We start from the raw sequence: 26,145 nt of genomic DNA on the forward strand, positions 1-26,145 counted from the left end.
ACATCGTAACATTTTCCTATTGATTTTAATATGTATATGTCTTTCACTTACTTCCCCGCTGTACACCTGATTTCTGCCTGCGCTGGACGGGATACACGTCAGAGGGGGTGGTGCTTCGGCACTTATCTCACCTGGCGTTGTTCCATTCCAGCGTGGACCCGTAGAAGCGCCGGTGTGGGCGCAAAACGGCTGTTGTCCTCTCCCCGCTCACCTCTTTTTCTCCCCCGTGCCGTGAACATGGTCTCTTCATTGCTTGAATAAAGGGCTTTATCTGCTTCACAGGATTGGTGAGTGTTGCCACGTCTTTTCTTTATTTTTTGTACTATTACATTTCTGTCATGTTTCAGACGTGAGCACCTCCTGATATGTTCTGAGCTCAGTAGTTGCTTGAGTGATACCACTTTAGTCCTTGTCATCGGGCTGTGCTGCTTACTTTACCTTTTACTTCATATAGTAAGTAATATTAATTTTGTTTTTTTTATGACTATCACAGCTTTTAGAAGAAAGTTTTCTGGAACAACAGACTTTTTCCACAGACAGATTGTCACCTGATAGGCTATGTGCACACGTTCAGGATTTCTTGCAGAAAATTCCTGAGAATTCCGGAAATTTTCTGCAAGAAATCCGCAAGAAAACCGCATGCGTTTTTGCCGCGATTTTGCCGCGGTTTTTGACACGTTTTTGCCGCGGTTTTGACGCGTTTTTTTCCGGATACTCCCCAATGCATTTTGGAGTGGGAAATCCGCAAAAAAAACGAAAAAAATTAATGAACATGCTGCGTTTTTTGCCACGAAGCGTTTTTTTCGCGGAAAAAAACCGCATCATGTGCACAAAACATGCGGAATTCATTCTAAATGATGGGATGCTTATTGTATGCATTTTTTTGCGGTTTTATAGCGTTTTTATCGGGAAAAACCGCGAAAAAACCGCGAAAAAAAACGCAACGTGTGCACACAGCCTTAGGGTTTGGCGGAACGCACCAAATAATTATTTATAAAGTAATAGGTGGGTTCGCAACCCGGTATCCACCATGCAAGAGTAAAACCCGCTGCTATTAAGTGACGGTACTATATGGCGGTATAAGTGAACTCTTTTACTTCACAGAGACACTTAAGACAAGAGAATGCTGTGCCCTGTTAACCTCACAGAGGAACACAGATACCAAATAGAGCAAACAGTGGTCATGCAGTCAGAATAGCACACGCAAAACTCCTCACCGGAGGTGCCGGTATTCTAGGGGCTTATTTCACCCGAACCCTGAAACCACATACATAAGACCACACTGGCGCTGAACACACAACTTAGTTGATACTAGCGCATGGCCGTGCGGCGATGCAAACCTTTTATAGCTGCAGCAACTTCAGGACCTTCCTAGAGGACCAATGGGAGCTGCTACAGTATCTGAGAAACTTCAGGACCTTACTAGAGGACCAATGGGAGCTGCTGCAGTGCCTGAGCATGTGACCCCCGACCTCCAATGAGAGGTCATACCCTGGGCATGCTCAGAAGGAGAAAAGGAGGACTTAGTCCCAGAGACGTCTGCTCGCCTCTGACCAGTACTGGCTACAATGGCTGGGCCTGGAAAGGCAGCACTAACCATCCGCACCGCATCAGGCTGAGCCAGACGCTGGGACCGACGTCTCCACTGAGCAGGCTCCACTGCGGCTGGAGAAGAATGGGAGACCGCAGCGGAGATGGCTCGAGATTCCCCCTGTGCAGAGGCGGGAACTCGTCCCCTAACAGTCACCAGCCAAACATGTAGCAACAAACAACATGCACATCACCTTGGATAGTTTCATTTATCTTCTATTTTCCTACGACATTTTTATACCATGTTCCTGAATATTATATTTCACAGCCAGTTTTATAAACTATTCAACTGGCATGTTAGAAGAAATCTTCCATCAACCAAACTGATGTATGTACAAGTAAATCACCACTTACCGTCTAGCAGATTTTTGTTTTGTGGATACTGTCTTAGGTATATGAATAGGTTCTTTCAGAGCACCTCTCAAATGAATTGTTCTGTCTTGTATTACTTCTCGTATATGTTTAATCCAGTCTTGCTTGTTCTCAATACTAGAACCCTAAAAATAATGTAACAGTAAGTAAATGCAAAATTTTAAGACAGCATAAAACTACTAATATTTCCAGTTAGTCAATACACAAAACAAGCAAGGTTAAAAACGGAAAAGTGAACATCTTTGATAAGAATTAGTAATATCAACTCATTAGCATAACACAGCTTAAGTATCAACAGAATAAGTCAAATGCTGCAGTATAAACGATTCATTTTAACCTCATAAGGACCAAGTTCATAATTTTGAGTGATTGGTCCTGTGCTTCAATCCCAAGCTATGGTAATTTTACGGTGCAGGGTTAAAGAGTAATTATACATCTTTGTTAGCCAGTAGATAGAAAACTAATTAGAATTGAGAGTCCTCCGTGGTTGTTGATACCTTTTAATGGATAACTGAAAAGATGGTAACAAATTGCAAGCTTTCGAGACTACTCGGGTCTCTTCATCAGGCATAGACTATAACAAAATGTAAAGAATCACATATTTATACACAACACAACAGATAGATAAAGCAATAGATAAGATAAGTGACGTGAAGAAGAACTATCATAGCACATTGTTCTGCTGGAAAAAACAGTCCTCAGAGATGGGGAACATTGCTTGAGCAGAAGGAATCAACGGTTTTTCAAGGATAACCTTGTATGCGGCTTGATTCATACGTCCTTCGCAAAGATTAACCTGACCAATTCCAGCCTTGCTGAAGCATCCTCAGATCATCACCAATCCTCCTCCAAATTTCAGTGGGTGCAAGACAATGTGGCTTGTACACCTCTCCAGGTCTCTGTCTAACCATTAGATGACCAGGTGTTGAGCAAAGCTGAAAATTAGATTAATCAGAGAAGATTACCTTACTTCAGTCTTCTACGGTCCAATCCTTATAGTTTTTGGCAAACTTCAGCCTGTCTCTCCTTTGCTTCTCATTGATGAAAGGCTTTTTTTCTAGCTTTACATGACTTGAGTCCTGCCTCTAGGAGCCTGTTACGAACGGTTTTTGCCATGCACTTCACCACAGCTGCCATTTGTCATTCCTTTTATAGGTAGCTTGATGTCATCCTGCAGTTGCTGAGTGACATTCAAATAAGACGGTCATCCCGGTCATTGGAGAGTTTTTTTCTCCCTCTGTCGGTCTGTAGCTTTGTTGTCCCCAATGTCTACTGTTTGACCTTGTTGTAATGGACTACCATCTCAGAAATTTTAAGGATGGGGGAAACATGACGCTCACTGTGTCCCTCTGCTAGTAAAGCCAAAATTGAGCCCTTCTTTTCCTCACTCAAGACTTTTCTTTTCAACTCCTTTGGCATGGTTAAAAGTTATATTTTCATTTCTATTACTTTTTGTCAAGACTCTGGCCAGGATGTTCCAGCCTCTGTCCTGATCAGGTCAGGGTTAACCAGAGTTGCCTCTCTCTGATTCTGGGGTGGCTATTTAATGCTGGCGATTTCTGGGTCAGGTGTCGGTGATACTTCAATGTACTCGGTTAGTGGTTGCTGACCCAGGTTACACATCTATAATCGTTGTGCCACTGTGCGTGTGAGCCTTGCTGTGTATGACTCAGTTCTGTCCCCTAACATCTGCCTCTGTTTTCTTATCGGTACTGATCTGTCCTTCCTGGTTTTCTGACCCCTTGGCTTGTCTCAGTTTATTCGTTGGTCTTGTCCATGGTACCTCGCTCTCTCCTGGCTTTTGACCCTAGGCTCCCCACTGACTATGTTATTGTTCTTTGTCCTGTGCTCCGCGCTCTCGGCTGACTCCCCGTCCTCTCACGCAGTATCTCCGCTCCTCTGCGATCACATGGCTGTCTAGTTAGGTCCTGTGCATACTTCCTGTCCAGGTCCTTACACTCCTGTCTCTCGGTCCCGTGCCCCCTGCTTGCACCATCTAGGCTTTCTACAGTGACACTACCTATGTCATTACACTTTTGGGATATTACTAGCATTTGTTTTGCCATCCAGCTTGTCCTATTGCAAGAGGATTATGAACACAACAGCAGTGTTATTTATACTTTCCTTCGTTAAATAAGATTTGGTTGAGGTGATCACCTAATCAGAAGCACATTAAGTAGAATGAGGTGTACTCTGGTTGGAATTCAACCAACACTGTAATGGTATGGCTGTTAGACATATAGAGAAGCTGATTGTTATAAAATTGTGCAGTGGTCTCTTATTTTTTGCCAGTGCTGTATGTGTATGTATAAATACAGTTCCTTGGGAAAGTATTTGGCTCCCTGGAACTTTTCAACCTTTTCCCACATATCATGCATAAAGATACCAAATGTAAATTTTAGGTGAAGAATCAACAAGTGGAACACAATTGTGAAGTTGAATGAAATGTATTGGTTATTTTAAATTTTTGTGGAAATTCAAAAACTGAAGTTCCAGGGAGCCAAATACTTTCGCAAGGCACTGTATATACATATATATGTGTAGGGAGCTGTTGATCCATTATACTGTATATCGGGAATTATGGTACCTCATGCTATGTATAATGAGACCAGAGGCATAGCAAGGCGTTTGGAGGACAAAACTTCTGAGAGGGCCCTTAACCAGGTAACCCTGACTATGGTGGCACACCCTAATAGTGGATGTAAGAGAACCGTAACAAATGGCCATGTTGTTATTAAAAAAAAATCTCTATACAAAGACCAACTTTGTTACTGCCATATGGTGATCATATAGTAGTAGATACCAGTGCAGCAGAACATGTAAGAGATACAGTACAGTTACAGATAGTGACTTACAGCTGATGTTCTTTCTGGTGGAGTAATTTACTTTTCCTGTCTTTTCCACGTAGCCCAGATGGACATGGAAATTTATTCGAGCCAGATTACAATAAAGACAGATATGAATTCTCCCATTTTTGGCACCATACTCATCTATTCCCAACCTGCACAAACTCCTTATCCTGCTGATACCCGAATGCTGAGTCGCTGCTTCCTTATATGTCCTTATAACTACACGTACTGTGTGGTACCGTGTGCCCTCTAATTTTCTTTCTACTGGAGAATTAGATTCCCCTTTTATTGCACTCAAAGTATGATGTCAACAAAAATGCGCTACAAACACTGTAAGATACACCCATAGTGAATTCCTCCACATTTCCCTCCACATGAACAGTGAGATGACACTATTGTACCTCATCCTTCAACTCCCCTGGAAAAGTACGGTGACCTCAACACAGTATGATCCCTACACAACTCTCCACGCAGTATAATGGGCCTACATAAAGTACTATGGCCCCACATCTCTCCACACTGTATAATGGACCCCACGCAAACCTTAACACTGTATAATTGCTTTCATCTTATATATAATTGTCTAAGGGTCACTTCCGTCTGTCTGTCCTTCAGTCACAGTTATTCATTCGCTGATTGGCCTCGCCAGCTGCCTGTCATGGCTGCCGGGACCAATCAGCGACGGGCACAGTCCGGAAGAAAATGGCCGCTCCTTACTCCCCGCAGTCAGTGCCTGTCGCCCGCATAGTCCCCTCTGGTCACCGCTAACACAGGGTTATTGCCGGCGGTAACGGAGCGCGTTATGCTGCGGTAACGCACTCCGTTGCCGCCGCTATTAACCCTGTGTGTCCCCAACTTTTTACTATTGACGCTGCCTATGCGGCATCAATAGTAAAAAATGTAATGTTAAAAATAATAAAAATAAAAAATAAACCTGCCATACTCACCCTCTGTAGTCCGCTGAGCCGCTCCCGCCAGCCGCCATCTTCCGCTGTACTTTCCGGTGGCAAAGATGGTATGGCAGAAGGACCTGCCATGATGTCACGGTCATGTAACCGCGACGTGATCACAGGCCCTGCGCGCCTGCGCGACAAGGACCTGCCATGACGTCACGGTCATGTGACCGCGACATCATCACAGGCTCTGCACGCCTGCGCTAGAAAGACCTGCCATGACGTCACGGTCATGTGACCGCAACGTCATCACAGGTCCTGCGCTCATACCAACGCTGGGACCGGAAACTGCCGTGGACTACAAGGGGCCTTCGGAAAGGTGAGTATATGTTTATTTTTTATTTTTTCACCTGTGACAAACCTGGCTGGGCAATATACTACGTAGCGGGGCTATAAACTACGTGACTGGCCAATATACTACGTGGCTCTGTGCTGTATACTACTTCACTGTGCAATATACTACGTGGCTCTGTGCTGTATACTACGTCACTCGGCAATATACTATGCCACTGGGCAATATACTACGTTACTGGCCAATATACTACGTGGCTCTGTGCTGTATACTACGTTGCTGTGCGATATACTATGTCACTGGGCAATATACTACGTAACTGGGCAATATACTACGTGACTGGGCAATATACTAAGTGGGTGTGAAATATACTACGTGACTGGGCAATATACTATGTAACTGGCCAATATACTACGTGGCTGCGCAATATACTACGTCACTAGGCAATATACTACGTGACTGGGCAATATACTACGCAACTGGGCAATATACTATGTGGCTGGACAATATACTACGTGGCTGGGCAATATACTACATCACTGGGCAATATACTACGTGGCTGGGCAATATACTATGTGGCTGGGCAATATACTACATCACTGGGCAATATACTACGTGGCTGGACAATATACTACGTGGCTGGGCAATATACTACGTGGCCGGGCAATATACTACGTGGCTGGGCAATATACTATGTGGCTGGGCAATATACTACATCACTGGGCAATATACTACGTAGCTGGACAATATACTATGTGGCTGGGCAATATACTACGTGGCCGGGCAATATACTACGTGACTGGGCAATATACTACGTGGCTCTGTGCTGTATACTACGTCGCTGTGCAATATACTACGTGGCTGGGCAATATGCTATGTGACTGGACAATATACTACGTGGCTGGGCAATATGCTATGTGACTGGGCAATATACTACATGGCTGGGCAATATACTACGTGACAGGGCAAAATACTACGTGGCTGGGCAATATAGTACGTGGCTGGTCAATATACTACGTGACTGGGCAATACACTACGTGAATGGGCAATATACTACGTGGCTGGGCAATATACTACGTGGCTGGGCAATATACTACGTGGCTGGGCAATATACTACGTGGCTGGGCAATACACTACGTGACTGGGCAATACACTACGTGACTGGGCAATATAGTACGTGGCTGGGCAATATAGTGCATGGCTTGTTGTGAATTCTGTGGCTGAATTCACTCCTGTGGTCACAAGTGGTACTGCAGCTTCTGGGCTTCCTCCCTCAGGTGTTCTGGTGAGCTCGTTGGCTGCCTTGTTATTTAACTCCACCTGATTCTGTCTTCCTTGCTCCTTGTCAATGTTCCAGTGTTGGATCTGAGCTTCTGGATCTTTCCTGTGGCCTGCTGCTCTGCTTAGATAAGTGCTTCTTTGCTTTTGTTGCTGTTTTTTCTGTCCAGCTTGTCTATTCATTTTTGCTGGAAGCTCTGAGACGCAAAGGGTGTACCGCCGTGCCGTTAGTTCGGCACGGTGGGTCTTTTTGCCCCCTTTGCGTGGTTTTTTGCTTTAGGGTTTTTTGTAGACTGCAAAGTTCTCTTTGCTATCCTCGCTCTATCTAGAATATCGGGCCTCACTTTGCTGAATCTATTTCATCCCTACGTTTTGTCTTTTCATCTTGCTAACAGTCATTATATGTGGGGGGCTGCCTTTTCCTTTGGGGTATTTCTCTGAGGCAAGTCAGGCTTGTATTTCTATCTTCAGGCTAGTCAGTTCCTCAGGCTGTGCCGAGTTGCATAGGTAGTGTCAGGCGCAATCCACAGCTGCCTTTAGTTGTGTTTAGGATAGGTTCAGGTATTGCGGTCTACAGAGATTCCACGTCTCAGAGCTCGTTCTATTGTTTTTGGGTTATTGTCAGATCACTGTATGTGCTCTGATTACTGGCACACGGTGTTACTGGATTGCCTTCATAACAGTACAAGGAGCCCAAACTAATGATTCTCAATAGAGGGAAAAAAGAAGTTCTGACATCATTTTTTTTTCTCAGCTCTGTGTTCAGTCTTTTTTTTCCCCTAGACATTAGGGTGCTTCAGGACACAGCTGTGGACATGGATATTCAGGCTCTGTGCTCTTCAATGGATAATCTCGTTATAAATGTACAAAAGATTCAAGATACCATTGATCAGAAATCTATGCTAGAACCAAGAATTCCTATTCCTGATTTGTTTTTTGGTGATAGAACTAAGTTTCTGAGCTTCAAAAATAATTGTAAGCTATTTCTGGCCTTGAAACCTCATTCTTCTGGTAATTCAGTTCAACAGGTTTTGATTATTATTTCTTTTTTGCGCGGCGACCCTCAGGACTGGGCATTTTCTCTTGCACCAGGAGACCCTGCATTGAGTGGTGTCGATGCGTTTTTCCTGGCGCTCGGATTGCTGTACGATGAGCCTAATTCAGTGGATCAGGCTGAGAAAAATTTGCTGGCTTTGTGCCAGGGTCAGGATGATATAGAAGTATATTGTCAGAAATTTAGGAAGTGGTCAGTACTCACTCTGTGGAATGAATCTGCGCTGACAGCTTTGTTCAGAAAGGGTCTCTCTGAGGCTCTTAAGGATGTCATGGTGGGTTTTCCTATGATTGCTGGTTTGAAAGAGTCTATGTCTTTGGCCATTCAGATCGGTCGTCGCTTGCGCGAGCGTAAATCTGTGCACCATCTGGCGGTATTGTCTGAGATTAAACCTGAGCCTATGCAGTGCGATAGGACTATGACCAGAGTTGAACGGCAAGAACACAGACGTCTGAATGGGCTGTGTTTCTACTGTGGTGATTCCACTCATGCTATTTCTGATTGTCCTAAGCGCACTAAGCGGTTCGATAGGTCTGCCGTCATTGGTACTGTACAGTCCAAATTCCTTCTGTCCATTACCTTGATATGCTCTTTGTCATCGTATTCTGTCATGGCGTTTGTGGATTCAGGCGCTGCCCTGAATCTGATGGATTTGGATTATGCTAAACGTTGTGGGTTTTTCTTGGAGCCTTTGCGGTGTCCTATTCCGTTGAGAGGAATTGATGCTACACCTTTGGCCAAAGAATAAACCTCAGTACTGGGCCCAGCTGACCATGTGCATGGATCCTGCACATCAGGAAGTTATTCGCTTTCTGGTGCTACATAATCTGCATGATGTGGTCGTGTTGGGGTTGCCATGGCTACAAACCCATAATCCAGTATTGGATTGGAACTCTATGTCGGTATCCAGCTGGGGTTGTCAGGGGGTACATGGTGATGTTCCATTTTTGTCTATTTCGTCATCCACTCCTTCTGAGGTCCCAGAGTTCTTGTCTGATTATCAGGATGTATTTGAAGAGCCCAAGTCCGATGCCCTACCTCCGCATAGGGATTGTGATTGTGCTATCAATTTGATTCCTGGTAGTAAATTCCCTAAAGGTCGTTTATTTAATTTATCCGTGCCTGAACACACCGCTATGCGCAGTTATGTGAAGGAATCCCTGGAGAAGGGACATATTCGCCCATCATCATCACCACTGGGAGCAGGGTTCTTTTTTGTAGCCAAGAAGGATGGTTCGCTGAGACCGTGTATTGATTACCGCCTTCTTAATAAGATCACTGTTAAGTTTCAGTATCCCTTGCCATTGTTATCTGACTTGTTTGCTCGGATTAAGGGGGCTAGTTGGTTCACTAAGATAGATCTTCGTGGTGCGTATAATCTGGTGAGAATCAGGCAAGGAGATGAATGGAAAACGGCATTTAATACGTCCGAGGGTCATTTTGAGTATCTAGTGATGCCGTTCGGACTTGCCAATGCTCCATCTGTTTTTCAGTCTTTTATGCATGACATCTTCCGTGAGTATTTGGATAAATTCCTGATTGTTTACTTGGATGACATTTTCATCTTCTCAGATGATTGGGAGTCTCATGTGAAGCAGGTCAGAATGGTTTTCCAGGTCCTGCGTGCTAATTCTTTGTTCGTGAAGGGATCAAAGTGTCTCTTCGGTGTGCAGAAAGTTTCGTTTTTGGGGTTCATCTTTTCCCCTTCTACTATCGAGATGGATCCGGTTAAGGTCCAAGCCATCCAGGATTGGACTCAGCCGACATCTCTGAAAAGTCTGCAAAAGTTCCTGGGCTTTGCTAATTTTTATCGTCGCTTCATCTGTAATTTTTCTAGCATTGCCAAACCATTGACCGATTTGACCAAGAAGGGTGCTGATTTGGTTAATTGGTCTTCTGCTGCCGTGGAAGCTTTTCAGAAGTTGAAGCGTCGTTTTTGTTCTGCCCCTGTGTTGTGTCAACCAGATGTTTCTCTTCCGTTCCAGGTCGAGGTTGATGCTTCTGAGATTGGAGCAGGGGCGGTTTTGTCACAGAGAGGTTCTGGTTGCTCAGTGTTGAAACCATGTGCTTTCTTTTCCAGGAAGTTTTCTGCTGCTGAGCGTAATTATGATGTGGGCAACCGAGAGTTGCTGGCCATGAAGTGGGCATTCGAGGAGTGGCGTCATTGGCTTGAAGGAGCTAAGCATCGCGTGGTGGTATTGACTGATCATAAGAACCTTACTTATCTCGAGTCTGCCAAGCGCTTGAATCCTAGACAGGCCCGTTGGTCGTTATTTTTTGCTCGCTTCGATTTTGTGATTTCGTACCTTCCGGGCTCTAAAAATGTGAAGGCGGATGCTCTGTCTAGGAGTTTTGTGCCCGACTCTCCGGGTTTATCTGAGCCGGCGAGTATCCTCAAGGAAGGAGTCATTGTGTCTGCCATCTCCCCTGATTTGCGGCGAGTGTTGCAAAAATTTCAGGCTAATAAACCTGATCGTTGTCCGGCCGAGAAACTGTTCGTCCCTGATAGGTGGACTAGTAAAGTTATCTCTGAACTTCATTGTTCGGTGTTGGCTGGTCATCCAGGAATCTTTGGTACCAGAGAGTTAGTGGCTAGATCCTTCTGGTGGCCATCTCTGTCACGGGATGTACGTACTTTTGTGCAGTCCTGTGGGATTTGTGCTAGGGCTAAGCCCTGCTGTTCACGTGCCAGTGGGTTGCTTTTGCCCTTGCCGGTCCCGAAGAGGCCTTGGACACATATTTCGATGGATTTAATTTCTGACCTTCCTGTTTCTCAAAAGATGTCAGTCATTTGGGTGGTCTGTGATCGCTTTTCTAAAATGGTCCATCTGGTGCCCTTGGTTAAATTGCCTTCCTCCTCTGATTTGGCGCCTTTGTTCTTCCAGCATGTGGTTCGTTTGCATGGCATTCCTGAGAATATTGTTTCTGACAGAGGTTCCCAGTTTGTTTCAAGGTTCTGGCGAGCCTTTTGTGGTAGGATGGGCATTGACCTATCTTTTTCCTCGGCTTTCCATCCTCAGACTAATGGCCAGACCGAACGAACCAATCAGACCTTGGAAACATATCTGAGATGTTTTCTTTCTGCAGACCAGGATGATTGGGTGTCCTTTTTGCCGTTGGCTGAGTTCGCCCTTAATAATCGGGCCAGCTCGGCTACCTTGGTCTCTCCATTTTTCTGCAATTCTGGATTCCATCCTCGTTTCTCTTCAGGACAGGTTGAGTCTTCGGACTGTCCTGGTGTGGATTCTGTGGTGGATAGGTTGCAGCAAATCTGGACTCAGGTAGTGGACAATTTGACCTTGTCCCAGGAGAAGGCTCAACTTTTCGCTAATCGCAGACGCCGTGTGGGTCCACGACTTCGTGTTGGGGATCTGGTTTGGTTATCTTCTCGTCATATTCCTATGAAGGTTTCCTCTCCTAAATTTAAACCTCGTTTTATTGGTCCGTATAGGATTTCTGAGATTCTCAATCCTGTGTCCTTTCGTCTGACCCTCCCGGACTCCTTTTCCATACATAATGTATTCCATAGGTCGTTGTTGCGGAGATACGTGGCACCTATGGTTCCATCTGTTGAGCCTCCTGCCCCTGTTTTGGTGGAGGGGGAATTGGAGTATATTGTGGAGAAAATTTTGGATTCTCGTGTCTCTAGACGGAAACTCCAGTATCTGGTTAAATGGAAGGGTTATGCTCAGGAAGATAATTCCTGGGTTTTTGCCTCTGATGTCCATGCTCCAGATCTTGTTCGTGCCTTTCATGTGGCTCATCCTGGTCGGCCTGGGGGCTCTGGTGAGGGTTCGGTGACCCCTCCTCAAGGGGGGGTACTGTTGTGAATTCTGTGGCTGAATTCACTCCTGTGGTCACAAGTGGTACTGCAGCTTCTGGGCTTCCTCCCTCAGGTGTTCTGGTGAGCTCGTTGGCTGCCTTGTTATTTAACTCCACCTGATTCTGTCTTCCTTGCTCCTTGTCAATGTTCCAGTGTTGGATCTGAGCTTCTGGATCTTTCCTGTGGCCTGCTGCTCTGCTTAGATAAGTGCTTCTTTGCTTTTGTTGCTGTTTTTTCTGTCCAGCTTGTCTATTCGTTTTTGCTGGAAGCTCTGAGACGCAAAGGGTGTACCGCCGTGCCGTTAGTTCGGCACGGTGGGTCTTTTTGCCCCCTTTGCGTGGTTTTTTGCTTTAGGGTTTTTTGTAGACTGCAAAGTTCTCTTTGCTATCCTCGCTCTATCTAGAATATCGGGCCTCACTTTGCTGAATCTATTTCATCCCTACGTTTTGTCTTTTCATCTTGCTAACAGTCTTTATATGTGGGGGGCTGCCTTTTCCTTTGGGGTATTTCTCTGAGGCAAGTCAGGCTTGTATTTCTATCTTCAGTCTAGTCAGTTCCTCAGGCTGTGCCGAGTTGCATAGGTAGTGTCAGGCGCAATCCACAGCTGCCTTTAGTTGTGTTTAGGATAGGTTCAGGTATTGCGGTCTACAGAGATTCCACGTCTCAGAGCTCATTCTATTGTTTTTGGGTTATTGTCAGATCACTGTATGTGCTCTGATTACTGGCACACTGTGTTACTGGATTGCCTTCATAACAGTGGCTGGGCAATATAGTATGTGGCTGGGCAATATACTACGTGGCTGGGCAATATACTACGTGGCTGGGCAATATAGTACGTGGCTGGGCAATATACTACATGACTGGGCAATATACTACGTGGACATGCATATTCTAGAATACCCGATGCATTAGAATTGGGCCACCATCTAGTACAGTATAAAAGCCCCCACAAAGCACTCAAAATTTGCTAGCCCTCACACAGCCTTCCATATAATATAATGCACCCCATAGTCCTTCATATAACATAATGCACTCCCCTATAGTCCTCCATATAGTATACTGCACTCCGCATAGTCCTCCATATAGTATACTGCACTCCCCATAGCCTTCTACAGTATACTGCACTCCCCATGGTCCTCCATATAGTATAACAAACTCCCCATAGTGCTCCATATAGTATAATGCAGTCCCCATTGTCCTCAATATAGTATAGGAGAAAACTAAATCTGGCACTCTTGAACGTTGAATTAAACAACATGTTTTAATTAGCAAAGTAATACAAAAAAAGGTATGTTTCATTTTTAAATATTGGCTTTCATCAGATGGTTTGCTGTGGTACAGGGAAGACAAAAGAGTAGTGCATAAGAATATGGTTAGTTGCAGGCCATAGAGATAGGGAACACCATCTTTCTGGGCTACTATCATCCCTATTCTTATGATACTGCTCTTTTGTCTTCCCTGTACCACAGCAATCCATCTGATAAAGGTCAATGTTTGAGACTGAAACATAACTTATTTTGGATTATTTTGCTAAATAAAACATATATTCTATAATTATACATTCCAGAGTGCCAGTTTTTGATTTCTTATATACAAGGAGTGGTATCCTATCAGAATGCCTTCCAACCAAAGAGTGACGTGTATCCATATCAACTGTGATCACCTCCATACAGTATAATACACTCTCCATAATCCTCTAAACAGTATTCGAAAACAATACTTACCTCTCCTTGTTCCCCGGCTGCTCCGGCCTCTGCAACTAGCATTCTGGAGCACGCGCACATCTCAGTACAGCAGGTGCCATGTAGTTACGTCACCGCACCCGCTACACAGATGTCAGACGCTGAAAAAGAAGAATGGATGTAGAAGAGTCATCTGTAGCTCCCTCATTCATGATTGCCTTAAACTCAATCGGCTGAGCACACCAATACAGTTAAAAGCAGCGTAGCTTCAAGTGGGCCCCTCAGAAAGTGGGGCCCAGAGCAACCACACCCTCTGCCCCCTGGTAGCTATGCTACTGAGGTAGACATATGGGACATTATACTGTACATAAGGAGCTATGGGGGTATTATTCTTTGTACCGTGGGGTATGGGACATCGTACACTTAACAAGGTGCTATGAGGCATTTTACTAGGGACTGTGGGGACAACATACTGTGTTTAAGAACTATGGGCCATAATATTGTGTATAGCGGGCAGGGGTACATCATACTGCTTACAGTTTATGAAATGGGGCATCATAATGTGAACAGGAGCAATGGAGACCATCAAACTGTGTATAAGGGGACTATGGGGCATCATACTGCGTAAACGGAGCTATAGGTCATTATATTGTGTAAAGGGGGACTGTGGGGGCATTTGCATTGGAGGCTCTGGTAGCAATCATACTCCACATGGGGGGCTCTGGGAAATCATTATAAAGATTATAAGGAGGCATAGTGAGGGATCCTTATCATACTTATACTGAAGCACAGAAAAGTTAATATAAGAAAGCAGGGAAGTAGTTCCTAGAGGTGAATGGTGTGAAGGTTATATTTCATAAGGGCAGACATAGTGGAGATTACTATTCATAAGGGTGCACGATGTGGAGAGTATAGTTCATAAAGGGGTGGAAGTTATAGTAAATAAGAAAGTGCTAGTCAAAAAATGAAAAAAAATACAGGGTATTTAGTTAATATCTTTTTTTTTGCAAAAAAAATGTATATTAAGTTGCAAAAAAACGTATTAACTAAATACTCTATTTTTTCATTTTTTTTACTAGCACTTGCTTATTTACTGTAACTTCTTTACAACAGAGTATTTTTGACCTTGCTGTGCTCTTTTTGTGTCTTCAAGTTTCTTGGTGGTGTGAACAGGTTTCTACAGACTTGTTCACTGTGCAAGTAGCCCATGTGTTTTTGGTTCTATAATTGTTCTTTTGTTTCTACAAGACTGGGGAGTCCTCTGTGGGCCATTTGCACTGAAGCTGTTCCATCCAGCATGTCCACATGGATATTTTCTCTCTGAACCCTGCTTATACAGGTACTATACAGATGATCAGGTTTTTAAATACATCAGATACTTTGTGAATGTTTTTCCCAGCAATATGCGCTCCTGAAGGAGGATGATGGAACTCGATGTTCTAATTCAAGGATGATTTTTATTTCAAACTAAAATACAACTGGTTTCGACTTCTTAGAGTTTTCCTCAGGTATAATGTCATGACATTAAACATTCACAAAGTGTTATCGCCTATGAAAGCACTGTTCAGTGCGCTCATCAGTTCCCAGATCTTTTGCAGCAAACTGAGTGGAAAGAGGAATGGAGTGATCCATGGATTGGATCTATACACAGTATATCAAGACACCAAAAAGGTGAGTGGATTCACACTGAGTACACACCTTGGGAAACTAACTACTACACTCAGAAGTCTGCGCTTCCTATTTCTCTCCCTATAATCCCCTCTTGTTTTATAAATACATCAGATAGGGATTATATACATTAGTAGGAGTGCTCTATTATGGGTATACCTTGACGATTGGTGGAGCAGCTTAATATACATTTTTTTGCAAAAAAACGTATTAACTAAATACCCTGTATTTTTTCATTTTTTGACTAGCACTTGCTTATTTACTGTGACTTCTTTACAACAGAGTATCTTTGACCTCGCTGTGCTCTTTTTGTGTCTTCGTGTTTCTTTCCTTGTCCACATGCTCAGCTGCCACAGAACCTCGGTCGCTGCCCTCCCCTTGTTCTGGTAGGCCGGGTCCCCCTCTGTGGTTTAAAGGGTCCGCATTTCGTCCCCGGGGGACGCACACCCCACACCTTCTGTGGTTGGTCAGCTTGCGGGCGTCTATGGGCTGGGCCGCATCATTGGTGGCCGCAGGTGACCGTGACACTTTATACACCAACAAGCGAGAATTAGAAACGATCCCAGCTTTGACTTTGCAATACCATATGCCACACTGTCACCGCCTGCAAATCCACGAAGAATATCTGTGGCAGTACACAAGACTTATGTTTCTTCTCCAGGTTCTAATTACAGGTCTGCTGGCTGCTCCCAGTCAGAGACAAAGGTGCAGGACCCTGACAATCAGTGCCCATCTCATCAGAAGCCTCATCTTCTCCTGAAATGCAGAGCCTTCAGAGGAAAATTTATGCCAGATCGCAGAAGCTTCCTGAAAGAAAACGGTATCTGCTACAAGTTCTGCTCGTCCACAACTCATCTCGCCAAGGATTGCAAGGTCAGTGTAAAATGCACAGAATGTGGCACCACAGATCATAACACTGCTCTACATCCTGGCCCAGCTCCATGGAATACACAAAACATGCCAGCTGACAGTGAGCATGGCAGGGAGGAAAGGAACACTGATACAGCTAAGCCAGAGATCACTTCACAATGTACAGAAGTCTGCATAGGGACAATAGACAGTAGGTCCTGTTTAAAAATATGCCTCGTCAGAGTGTACCCAAAAGGCCATAGAGACCAAGCTGTAAGACTGTATGCTATCTTGGATGATGAAAGTAATCGATTATTAGCTAGATCAACATTCTTTCACCTATTCAACATCAAAGTGCCAAGCACCCCCTACTCATTAAAGACGTGTGCAGGTACTGTGACAACAGCAGGCAAGAAAGCAACTCACTACCAAATCGAGTCCTTAGATGGACAATTCTGCCTACCACTACCTACGATCATCGAATGTAACCAGATCCCAGAAAACAGATTTGAAATCCCTACGCCAGATGTAGCAATCCATTATGCTCACTTGAAATGCATAGCACACCTTATACCTGAACTCGACCATCAGGCCTAGATAATTCTGCTGTTGGGGAGAGATATCCTGCAGGTTCATAAAGTGAGACGTCATATCAATGGACTCCACTTTGCTCCCTATGCCCAAAAGCTTGACCTAGGATGGGTCATAATTGGCAATGTATGCTTGGGACGCTGTTGTGAATTCTGTTGTCGGGCTCCCTCCTGTGGTCATGAATGGTACTTCGGCTGGTTCTATCCATGGAATTCCTCTGGTGGCTGTGGGTGTTTCTGAGTTTCCTTCCACAGGTGACGAGGTTAATTCGTTAGCTGGCTGCTCTATTTAACTCCACTTAGATCTTTGCTCCATGCCACCTGTCAATGTTCCAGTATTGGTCTTGTTCACTCCTGGATCGTTCTTGTGACCTGTCTTCCCAGCAGAAGCTAAGTGCCTGCTTGTTTTTCTCTGGTTTGCTATTTTTCTGTCCAGCTTGCTATTTTGTTTGTTGTCTTGCTTGCTGGAAGCTCTGGGACGCAGAGGGAGTGCCTCCGCACCGTGAGTCGGTGCGGAGGGTCTTTTTGCGCCCTCTGCGTGGTCTTTTTGTAGGTTTTTGTGCTGACCGCAAAGCTACCTTTCCTATCCTCGGTCTGTTCAGTAAGTCGGGCCTCACTTTGCTAAATCTATTTCATCTCTGTGTTTGTATTTTCATCTTTACTCACAGTCATTATATGTGGGGGGCTGCCTTTTCCTTTGGGGAATTTCTCTGAGGCAAGGTAGGCTTTATTTTTCTATCTTCAGGGCTAGCTAGTTCCTTAGGCTGTGCCGAGTTGCATAGGGAGCGTTAGGAGCAATCCACGGCTATTTCTAGTGTGTGTGATAGGATTAGGGATTGCGGTCAGCAGAGTTCCCACGTCCCAGAGCTCGTCCTATATTATCAGTAACTATCAGGTCATTCCGTGTGCTCTTAACCACCAGCTCCATTATTGTCCTGACCACCAGGTCATAACAGTACAGGTGGCCCCAAGTACTAATGCATCTCAATAGAGGGATAAGAGAAGTTCTGAGACCATTTTTTTTTCTTTGCAGTGTGTTTTGTCTCTCTTTTCCCCTTTACATCTGGGTGGTTCAGAACACAGGTGTAGACATGGACATTCAAGGTCTGTCCTCTTTGATGGATAATCTCACTATAAGTGTACAAAACATTCAAGATTTTGTGGTTCAGAATCCGATGTCAGAGCCTAGGATTCCAATTCCTGATTTGTTTTTTGGTGATAGATCTAAGTTCTTGAATTTCAAAAATAATTGTAAATTGTTTCTTACGTTGAAACCTCGCTCCTCAGGTGACCCTGTTCAACAAGTAAGGATCATTATTTCTTTGTTACGTGGTGACCCTCAAGACTGGGCATTTTCCCTTGCGCCAGGAGATCCGGCATTGCATGATGTTGATGCGTTTTTCCTGGCGCTTGGATTGCTTTATGACGAACCTAATTCAGTGAATCAGGCAGATAAAATCTTGCTGGCTCTGTGTCAGGGTCAGGATGAAGCGGAGATTTATTGTCAGAAGTTTAGAAAGTGGTCTGTGCTCACTCAGTGGAATGAATGTGCCCTGGCAGCAATCTTCAGAAAGGGTCTCTCTGAAGCCCTTAAGGATGTCATGGTGGGATTTCCCATGCCTGCTGGTCTGAATGAGTCTATGTCTTTGGCCATTCAGATCGATCGACGCTTGCGTGAGCGTAAAGCTGTGCACCATTTGGCGGTACTATCTGAGCATGGGCCTGAGCCTATGCAATGTGATAGGACTTTGACCAGAGCTGAACGGCAAGAACACAGACGTCGGAATGGGCTATGTTTTTACTGTGGTGATTCCACTCATGCTATCTCCGATTGTCCTAAGCGCACTAAGCGGTTCGCTAGGTCTGCCACCATTGGTACGGTACAGTCTAAATTTCTATTGTCCGTTACTCTGATTTGCTCTTTGTCATCCTATTCTGTTATGGCATTTGTGGATTCAGGTGCTGCCCTGAATTTGATGGACTTGGAGTATGCTAGGCGCTGTGGTTTTTTCTTGGAGCCCTTGCAGTATCCTATTCCATTGAGAGGAATTGATGCTACGCCTTTGGCCAAGAATAAGCCTCAGTACTGGACCCAATTGACCATGTGCATGGCTCCTGCACATCAGGAGGATATCCGCTTTTTGGTGTTGCATAATCTGCATGATGTGGTCGTTTTGGGGTTGCCATGGCTACAGGTCCATAATCCAGTATTGGACTGGAAATCTATGTCTGTGTCCAGCTGGGGTTGCCAGGGGGTACATGGTGATGTTCCATTTTTGTCTATTTCGTCTTCCACTCCTTCTGAAGTTCCAGAGTTTTTGTCGGATTATCGGGATGTATTTGATGAGCCCAAAGCCAGTGCCCTACCTCCTCATAGGGATTGCGATTGTGCAATTAATTTGATTCCTGGTAGTAAGTTTCCTAAGGGCCGATTGTTCAATTTATCTGTGCCAGAACACGCCGCTATGCGGAGTTATATAAAGGAATCCCCGGAGAAAGGCCATATTCACCCGTCGTCATCACCGTTAGGAGCAGGGTTCTTTTTTGTGGCCAAGAAGGATGGTTCTTTGAGACCTTGTATTGATTACCGCCTTCTTAATAAAATTACAGTCAAATTTCAGTATCCTTTGCCGTTGCTGTCTAATTTGTTTGCTCGTATTAAAGGGGCTAGTTGGTTCACCAAGATAGATCTTCGAGGGGCGTATAATCTTGTGCGTATTAAACAAGGCGATGAATGGAAAACAGCATTTAATACGCCCGAGGGCCATTTTGAGTACCTGGTTATGCCATTCGGGCTTTCCAATGCTCCATCAGTATTTCAGTCCTTTATGCATGACATCTTCCGAGAGTACCTGGATAAATTCCTGATTGTGTATTTGGATGATATTTTGGTCTTTACGGATGATTGGGAGTCTCATGTGAAGCAGGTCAGAATGGTGTTCCAGGTCCTTCGTGCAAATTCCTTGTTTGTGAAGGGGTCAAAGTGTCTCTTTGGAGTTCAGAAGGTTTCATTTTTGGGGTTCATTTTTTCCCCTTCTACTATCGAGATGGACCCTGTTAAAGTCCAGGCCATTTACGATTGGACTCAGCCGACATCTGTGAAGAGCCTGCAAAAGTTCCTGGGCTTTGCTAATTTTTATCGGCGCTTCATCGCTAATTTTTCTAGTGTTGCTAAACCGTTGACTGATTTGACCAAGAAGGGTGCTGATGTGGTCAATTGGTCTTCTGCAGCTGTAGAGGCTTTTCAGGAGTTGAAGCGTCGTTTTTCTTCTGCCCCTGTGTTGTGCCAGCCAGATGTTTCGCTCCCGTTTCAGGTTGAGGTTGATGCTTCTGAGATTGGAGCTGGGGCTGTTTTGTCGCAAAGAAGTTCTGATGGCTCGGTGATGAAGCCATGTGCCATCTTTTCTAGAAAGTTTTCGCCTGCTGAGCGCAATTATGATGTTGGTAAACGAGAGTTGTTGGCCATGAAGTGGGCATTCGAGGAGTGGCGTCATTGGCTTGAAGGAGCCAAGCATCGCGTGGTGGTCTTGACAGATCACAAGAATTTGACTTATCTTGAGTCTGCCAAACGGTTGAATCCGAGACAGGCTCGATGGTCGTTATTTTTCTCCCGTTTTGATTTTGTGTTTTCGTACCTTCCGGGCTCTAAGAATGTGAAGGCTGATGCCCTGTCAAGGAGTTTTGTGCCTGACTCTCCGGGTGTTCCTGAGCCGGCGGGTATTCTCAAAGAGGGGGTAATTTTGTCTGCCATCTCCCCTGATTTGCGGCGGGTGCTGCAAAAATTTCAGGCTGATAGACCTGACCATTGCCCAGCGGAGAAACTGTTTGTCCCTGATAGATGGACTAGTAGAGTTATCTCTGAGATTCATTGTTCAGTGTTGGCTGGGCATCCTGGAATCTTTGGTACCAGAGATTTGGTGGCTAGATCCTTTTGGTGGCCGTCTTTGTCACGGGATGTGCGTTCTTTTGTGCAGTCCTGTGGGACTTGTGCTCGGGCTAAGCCCTGCTGTTCTCGTGCCAGTGGGTTGCTTTTGCCCTTGCCGGTCCCGAAGAGGCCCTGGACGCATATTTCTATGGATTTTATTTCGGATCTCCCCGTCTCTCAAAAGATGTCGGTCATTTGGGTGGTTTGTGATCGCTTTTCTAAGATGGTCCATTTGGTACCTTTGTCTAAATTGCCTTCCTCCTCTGATTTGGTGCCATTATTTTTCCAGCATGTGGTTCGTTTACATGGTATCCCGGAGAACATCGTTTCTGACAGAGGTTCCCAGTTTGTTTCAAAGTTTTGGCGATCTTTTTGTGCTAGGATGGGCATTGATTTGTCTTTTTCCTCGGCTTTCCATCCTCAGACAAAAGGCCAAACCGAACGAACTAATCAGACTTTGGAAACATATCTGAGATGCTTTGTTTCTGCTGATCAGGATGATTGGGTGTCCTTTTTGCCGTTGGCTGAGTTCGCCCTTAATAATCGGGCCAGCTCGGCTACTTTGGTTTCGACGTTTTTCTGCAATTCTGGTTTCCATCCGCGTTTCTCTTCAGGGCAGGTTGAGTCTTCGGACTGTCCTGGTGTAGATACTGTGGTGGATAGGTTGCAGCAGATTTGGACTCATGTGGTGGACAATTTGACATTGTCCCAGGAGAAGGCTCAACGTTTCGCTAACCGCCGGCGCTGTGTGGGTCCCCGACTTCGTGTTGGGGATTTGGTTTGGTTGTCGTCTCGTTATGTTCCTATGAAGGTTTCCTCTCCTAAGTTTAAGCCTCGTTTCATTGGTCCGTATAGGATTTCTGAGGTTATCAATCCTGTGTCATTTCGTTTGGCCCTTGCTGCTTCTTTTGCCATCCATAATGTGTTCCATAGGTCGTTATTGCGGAGATACGTGGCGCCTGTGGTTCCATCCGTTGATCCTCCTGCCCCGGTGTTGGTTGAGGGGGAGTTGGAGTATGTGGTGGAGAAGATTTTGGATTCTCGTATTTCGAGACGGAAACTCCAGTACCTGGTCAAGTGGAAGGGTTATGGTCAGATAATTCCTGGGTTTTTGCCTCTGATGTTCATGCTGCCGATCTGGTTCGTGCCTTTCATTTGGCTCATCCTGGTCGGCCTGGGGGCTCTGGTGAGGGTTCGGTGACCCCTCCTCAAGGGGGGGGTACTGTTGTGAATTCTGTTGTCGGGCTCCCTCCTGTGGTCATGAATGGTACTTCGGCTGCTTCTATCCATGGAATTCCTCTGGTGGCTGTGGGTGTTTCTGAGTTTCCTTCCACAGGTGACGAGGTTAATTCGTTAGCTAGCTGCTCTATTTAACTCCACTTAGATCTTTGCTCCATGCCACCTGTCAATGTTCCAGTATTGGTCTTGATCACTCCTGGATCGTTCTTGTGACCTGTCTTCCCAGCAGAAGCTAAGTACCTGCTTGTTTTTCTCTGGTTTGCTATTTTTCTGTCCAGCTTGCTATTTTGTTTGTTGTCTTGCTTGCTGGAAGCTCTGGGACGCAGAGGGAGCGCCTCCGCACCGTGAGTCGGTGCGGAGGGTCTTTTTGCGCCCTCTGCGTGGTCTTTTTGTAGGTTTTTGTGCTGACCGCAAAGCTACCTTTCCTATCCTCGGTCTGTTCAGTAAGTCGGGCCTCACTTTGCTAAATCTATTTCATCTCTGTGTTTGTATTTTCATCTTTACTCACAGTCATTATATGTGGGGGGCTGCCTTTTCCTTTGGGGGATTTCTCTGAGGCAAGGTAGGCTTTATTTTTCTACCTTCAGTGCTAGCTAGTTCCTTAGGCTGTGCCGAGTTGCATAGGGAGCGTTAGGAGCGATCCACGGCTATTTCTAGTGTGTGTGATAGGATTAGGGATTGCGGTCAGCAGAGTTCCCACGTCCCAGAGCTCATCCTATATTATCAGTAACTATCAGGTCATTCCGTGTGCTCTTAACCACCAGGTCCATTATTGTCCTGACCACCAGGTCATAACAGGACGCATACACGCCCCATCTTCTGTGACAAGCATGCTGACAAATACATTGGAGAAAGGACAACCATCTCTATTTCAACCTTGTAGCAATGAGTTCCATGTCAGGAAACTGCCACACAGCATCCAACTGCCCAATCATTTAATAGACTTTACTCACGACAGCAGTATAGTGTTGAGAAGCTATGAGGATCAGTTAGGGTGCACAGTCTTCCAGAGAACTAAGCAGGACAACCAAGCGGCAATGTCGGTAGAGGACAAGTTGTTCTTAGAGATAATGGACAAGGGACTTGTTAAAGATGAGACCAACAGCTGGGTCGTACCTCTTCCCTTCAAAACCCACAGACCATGTCTACCGGACAACAGAAATCAGGCATTAAAACATTTCTCCTCTCTCAATCATAATCTGCAAATGAGATCAGAGATGAAAGATCACTTTTTCTCCTTCATGTCAAAGATTTTCGAAAACTGTCATGCAGAACTAGCTCCCACTCTCAAAGACTCTGAAGAATGCTGGTTCCTACTCATGTTTGGAGTATATCCCCCTAAGAAACCAGGCCAGATTAGAGTTGTGTTCTATTCCAGCGCTAAGTTTAATGATGTCTCCCTGAATGACGTTCTACTGACAGGACCAGACCTCAATAACAAACTGCTGGGAGTACATATTCGCTTCAGTAAGGCTGGGTTCACATTGTGTTAGTGGGTTTCCGCTAACGGAATCCGTTACATGGCAAAATTGGCGCAATTAACGCTATGTAACGGATCTGTTAGCACACCCATTGACCGTAATGTTCTAATGGATCGCTAGCACATCGCTAACGTATGCCATTTTTGGCATGCATCAGCGATGTCCCGTTATTTTCGGATGAACCTCGAACGCTGCTTGCAGCGTTCAGGGTCCGTTCTTCGCTAGCGCAGATCGGGCATCTGCGCTAGCGGGATCGCCAAACGCAATCCCTTTTTGGACATTGCGTTAGTGCATTCCGTTACCGTATCCGCTAAACGGATTGCACTAACGCAATGTGAACCTAGCCTAAGGATTCCATTGCCTTCATCGCTGACATCCAGCAAGTGTTCCATTGTTTCCTTGTGAGAGAGAGAAAGGCAGGAACTTCCTAAGATTCTTCTGGTGCAGAGACAATGATCCTACTAAAGAAGTCACAGAGTATCGCATGAGAGTGCACATCTTTGGCAACAGTCCTTCACCTGCAGTCACCATTTATGGACTCAAAAGGTCGGCTCAAGAAGGAGAAGCAGAATACGGAGCAGATGTCAGACAATTCATAGAAAAAGACTTTTATGTCGACGACTCTCTGAAAGCCATGCCTTCAAATGGGACTGCCATCATTCTTCTCAGGAGAGCCCAGGACATGCTTGCCTGCTCGAACCTCAGGCTTCATAAAATAACCTCAAACAGCCAAGAACTCATGAAAGCATTCCCTTCTCAGGACTTATGTAATGGTCTCAGAGACCAGGACCTGGGGTCAGACCCCGCACCAATGCAACACAGCCTCAGGCTTCTCTGGAATCTACAATCAGACACTTTCACCTTTCAGGTCAGCCAGGAAGAAAGACATTTCACACGTAGAGGCGTCCTGTCTACCATCAACAGTCTGTACGATCCCTTGGGTTTTGCAGCTCCTGTTGCTATACAAGGCAAGGCCCTACTAAGAGACCTAACTAGGGAAACATCTGACTGGGATGCACCTCTGCCACCTGATAAGAGGATCCAGTGGGAAGGGTGGAAGAACTCGTTAGCAGCCCTCTCCAACCTGAACGTGCCAAGACCATACACCCCTGTACCATCTACAGAAATACAAAGCCAAAGACTGTACGTATTTGCATATGCTTCTGTCAAAGCAATTGCCGCGGTTGCCTACCTCAAAACTGTAGACTCCAAATGTCAGCGCCACATTGGGTTCATTATGGGGAAGGCCAAACTCGCACCACAACCAGAGCACTCTACACCCAGGGTAGAGCTTTGTGACGCAGTCTTGGCCATTGAGTTAGCGGAGTTCATCACATCCAAAATCGATATAGACCTGACACAGGCCAAGTTCTACTCAGACAGCAAAGTAGTCCTGTGTTATAGCCACAACGAAACCAGGCAATTCTATGTTTATGTCAATAACAGAGTGCTACAAATCAGGAGATCAGTTCATCCGAAGCAGTGGCATTACATAACCACGGACCAGACTCTCGCAGATCACGCAACTAGTGCAGACGCAAGTCGACTAGGCAGCACAACATGGCTCTCAGGTCCAAAAACTATTGTACATTGAGGAACGTTTCCCAGACACCTTCAAACTAGTAGGAGAGGACTCAGATGCTGAAATCCACCCTCAGGTGTCTACATGTCATACAACGACCTCTGTTAACCAGCTTGGATCTTGCAGGTTCAACACATTCTCAAGTTGGAAGTCACTTATTTGAGCCATTACCTGCCTGACTCATAGAGCTCGCTCATTCAGGAACACCAGAACTTGTGGCACAGACAAATGTAAAGGTTGGCATCTTTGTAAACATACCTATGTTACTTCCGACTTGGAATTCTCTAGAAATCACATCAGCCTCACTGTTTAAAGAGAAACCTACTTTGCAGAAATCCAATGTCTTATTAACAAAGCTCCAATACCAGTGAGCAGTGTATTGAGAAAACTCGACCCATTCATCGACAACAGCAGCCTGCTGAGAGTAGGAGGCCGACTCAAAGAAGCTGAAATGAAGTTTGCGGAGAAATTCCCTCTTATACTTCCCAGAAAATGTCATGTTGCCTCCCTAGTCATACAACACTACCACAATCTGGTCAAGCACCAAGGAAGACTATTTACAGAAGGAGCCATCAGAACTGCTGGCGTGTGGATTGTCGGTGCAAATAAACTCATCAGTAGTGTTATTTACAAATGTATTACCTGTCGTAAGCTTCATGGTTCGACTCAAACCCAAAAGATCGCTGACCTACCAGCAGATAAGACTCAGCCTAGACCCTCCTTTCACCAGGAGCCTTGGTCAGTTGTTACACATCGTACGAGAGGCGGCCAAACCAATTCTAAATGTTGGGCAGTCATGTTCACTTGCATGTCAATCAGAGCCGTCCACATAGAGGTCATCAAGCCCTTGACACATCAAGCTTCATCAATGCCATAAGACGTTTTATTGCCATCCATGGTCCTATCAAGCATATACGT

General features: G+C 45.2%; 1 protein-coding gene across 1 annotated transcript in view; it reads right to left on the reverse strand.

The window, feature by feature from the left end:
- TRIO (trio Rho guanine nucleotide exchange factor) overlaps window positions 1-26,145 on the reverse strand; it is a 2,940,676-nt gene that overhangs the window by 868,478 nt on the left and 2,046,053 nt on the right. The window contains 1 exon segment of the mRNA XM_069730426.1: window positions 1,945-2,087. Coding sequence (XP_069586527.1) covers window positions 1,945-2,087 — 143 coding nt within the window.

This window comes from Ranitomeya imitator, chromosome 6, assembly GCF_032444005.1.
Source record: "Ranitomeya imitator isolate aRanImi1 chromosome 6, aRanImi1.pri, whole genome shotgun sequence".
NCBI lineage: Eukaryota > Metazoa > Chordata > Amphibia > Anura > Dendrobatidae > Ranitomeya > Ranitomeya imitator.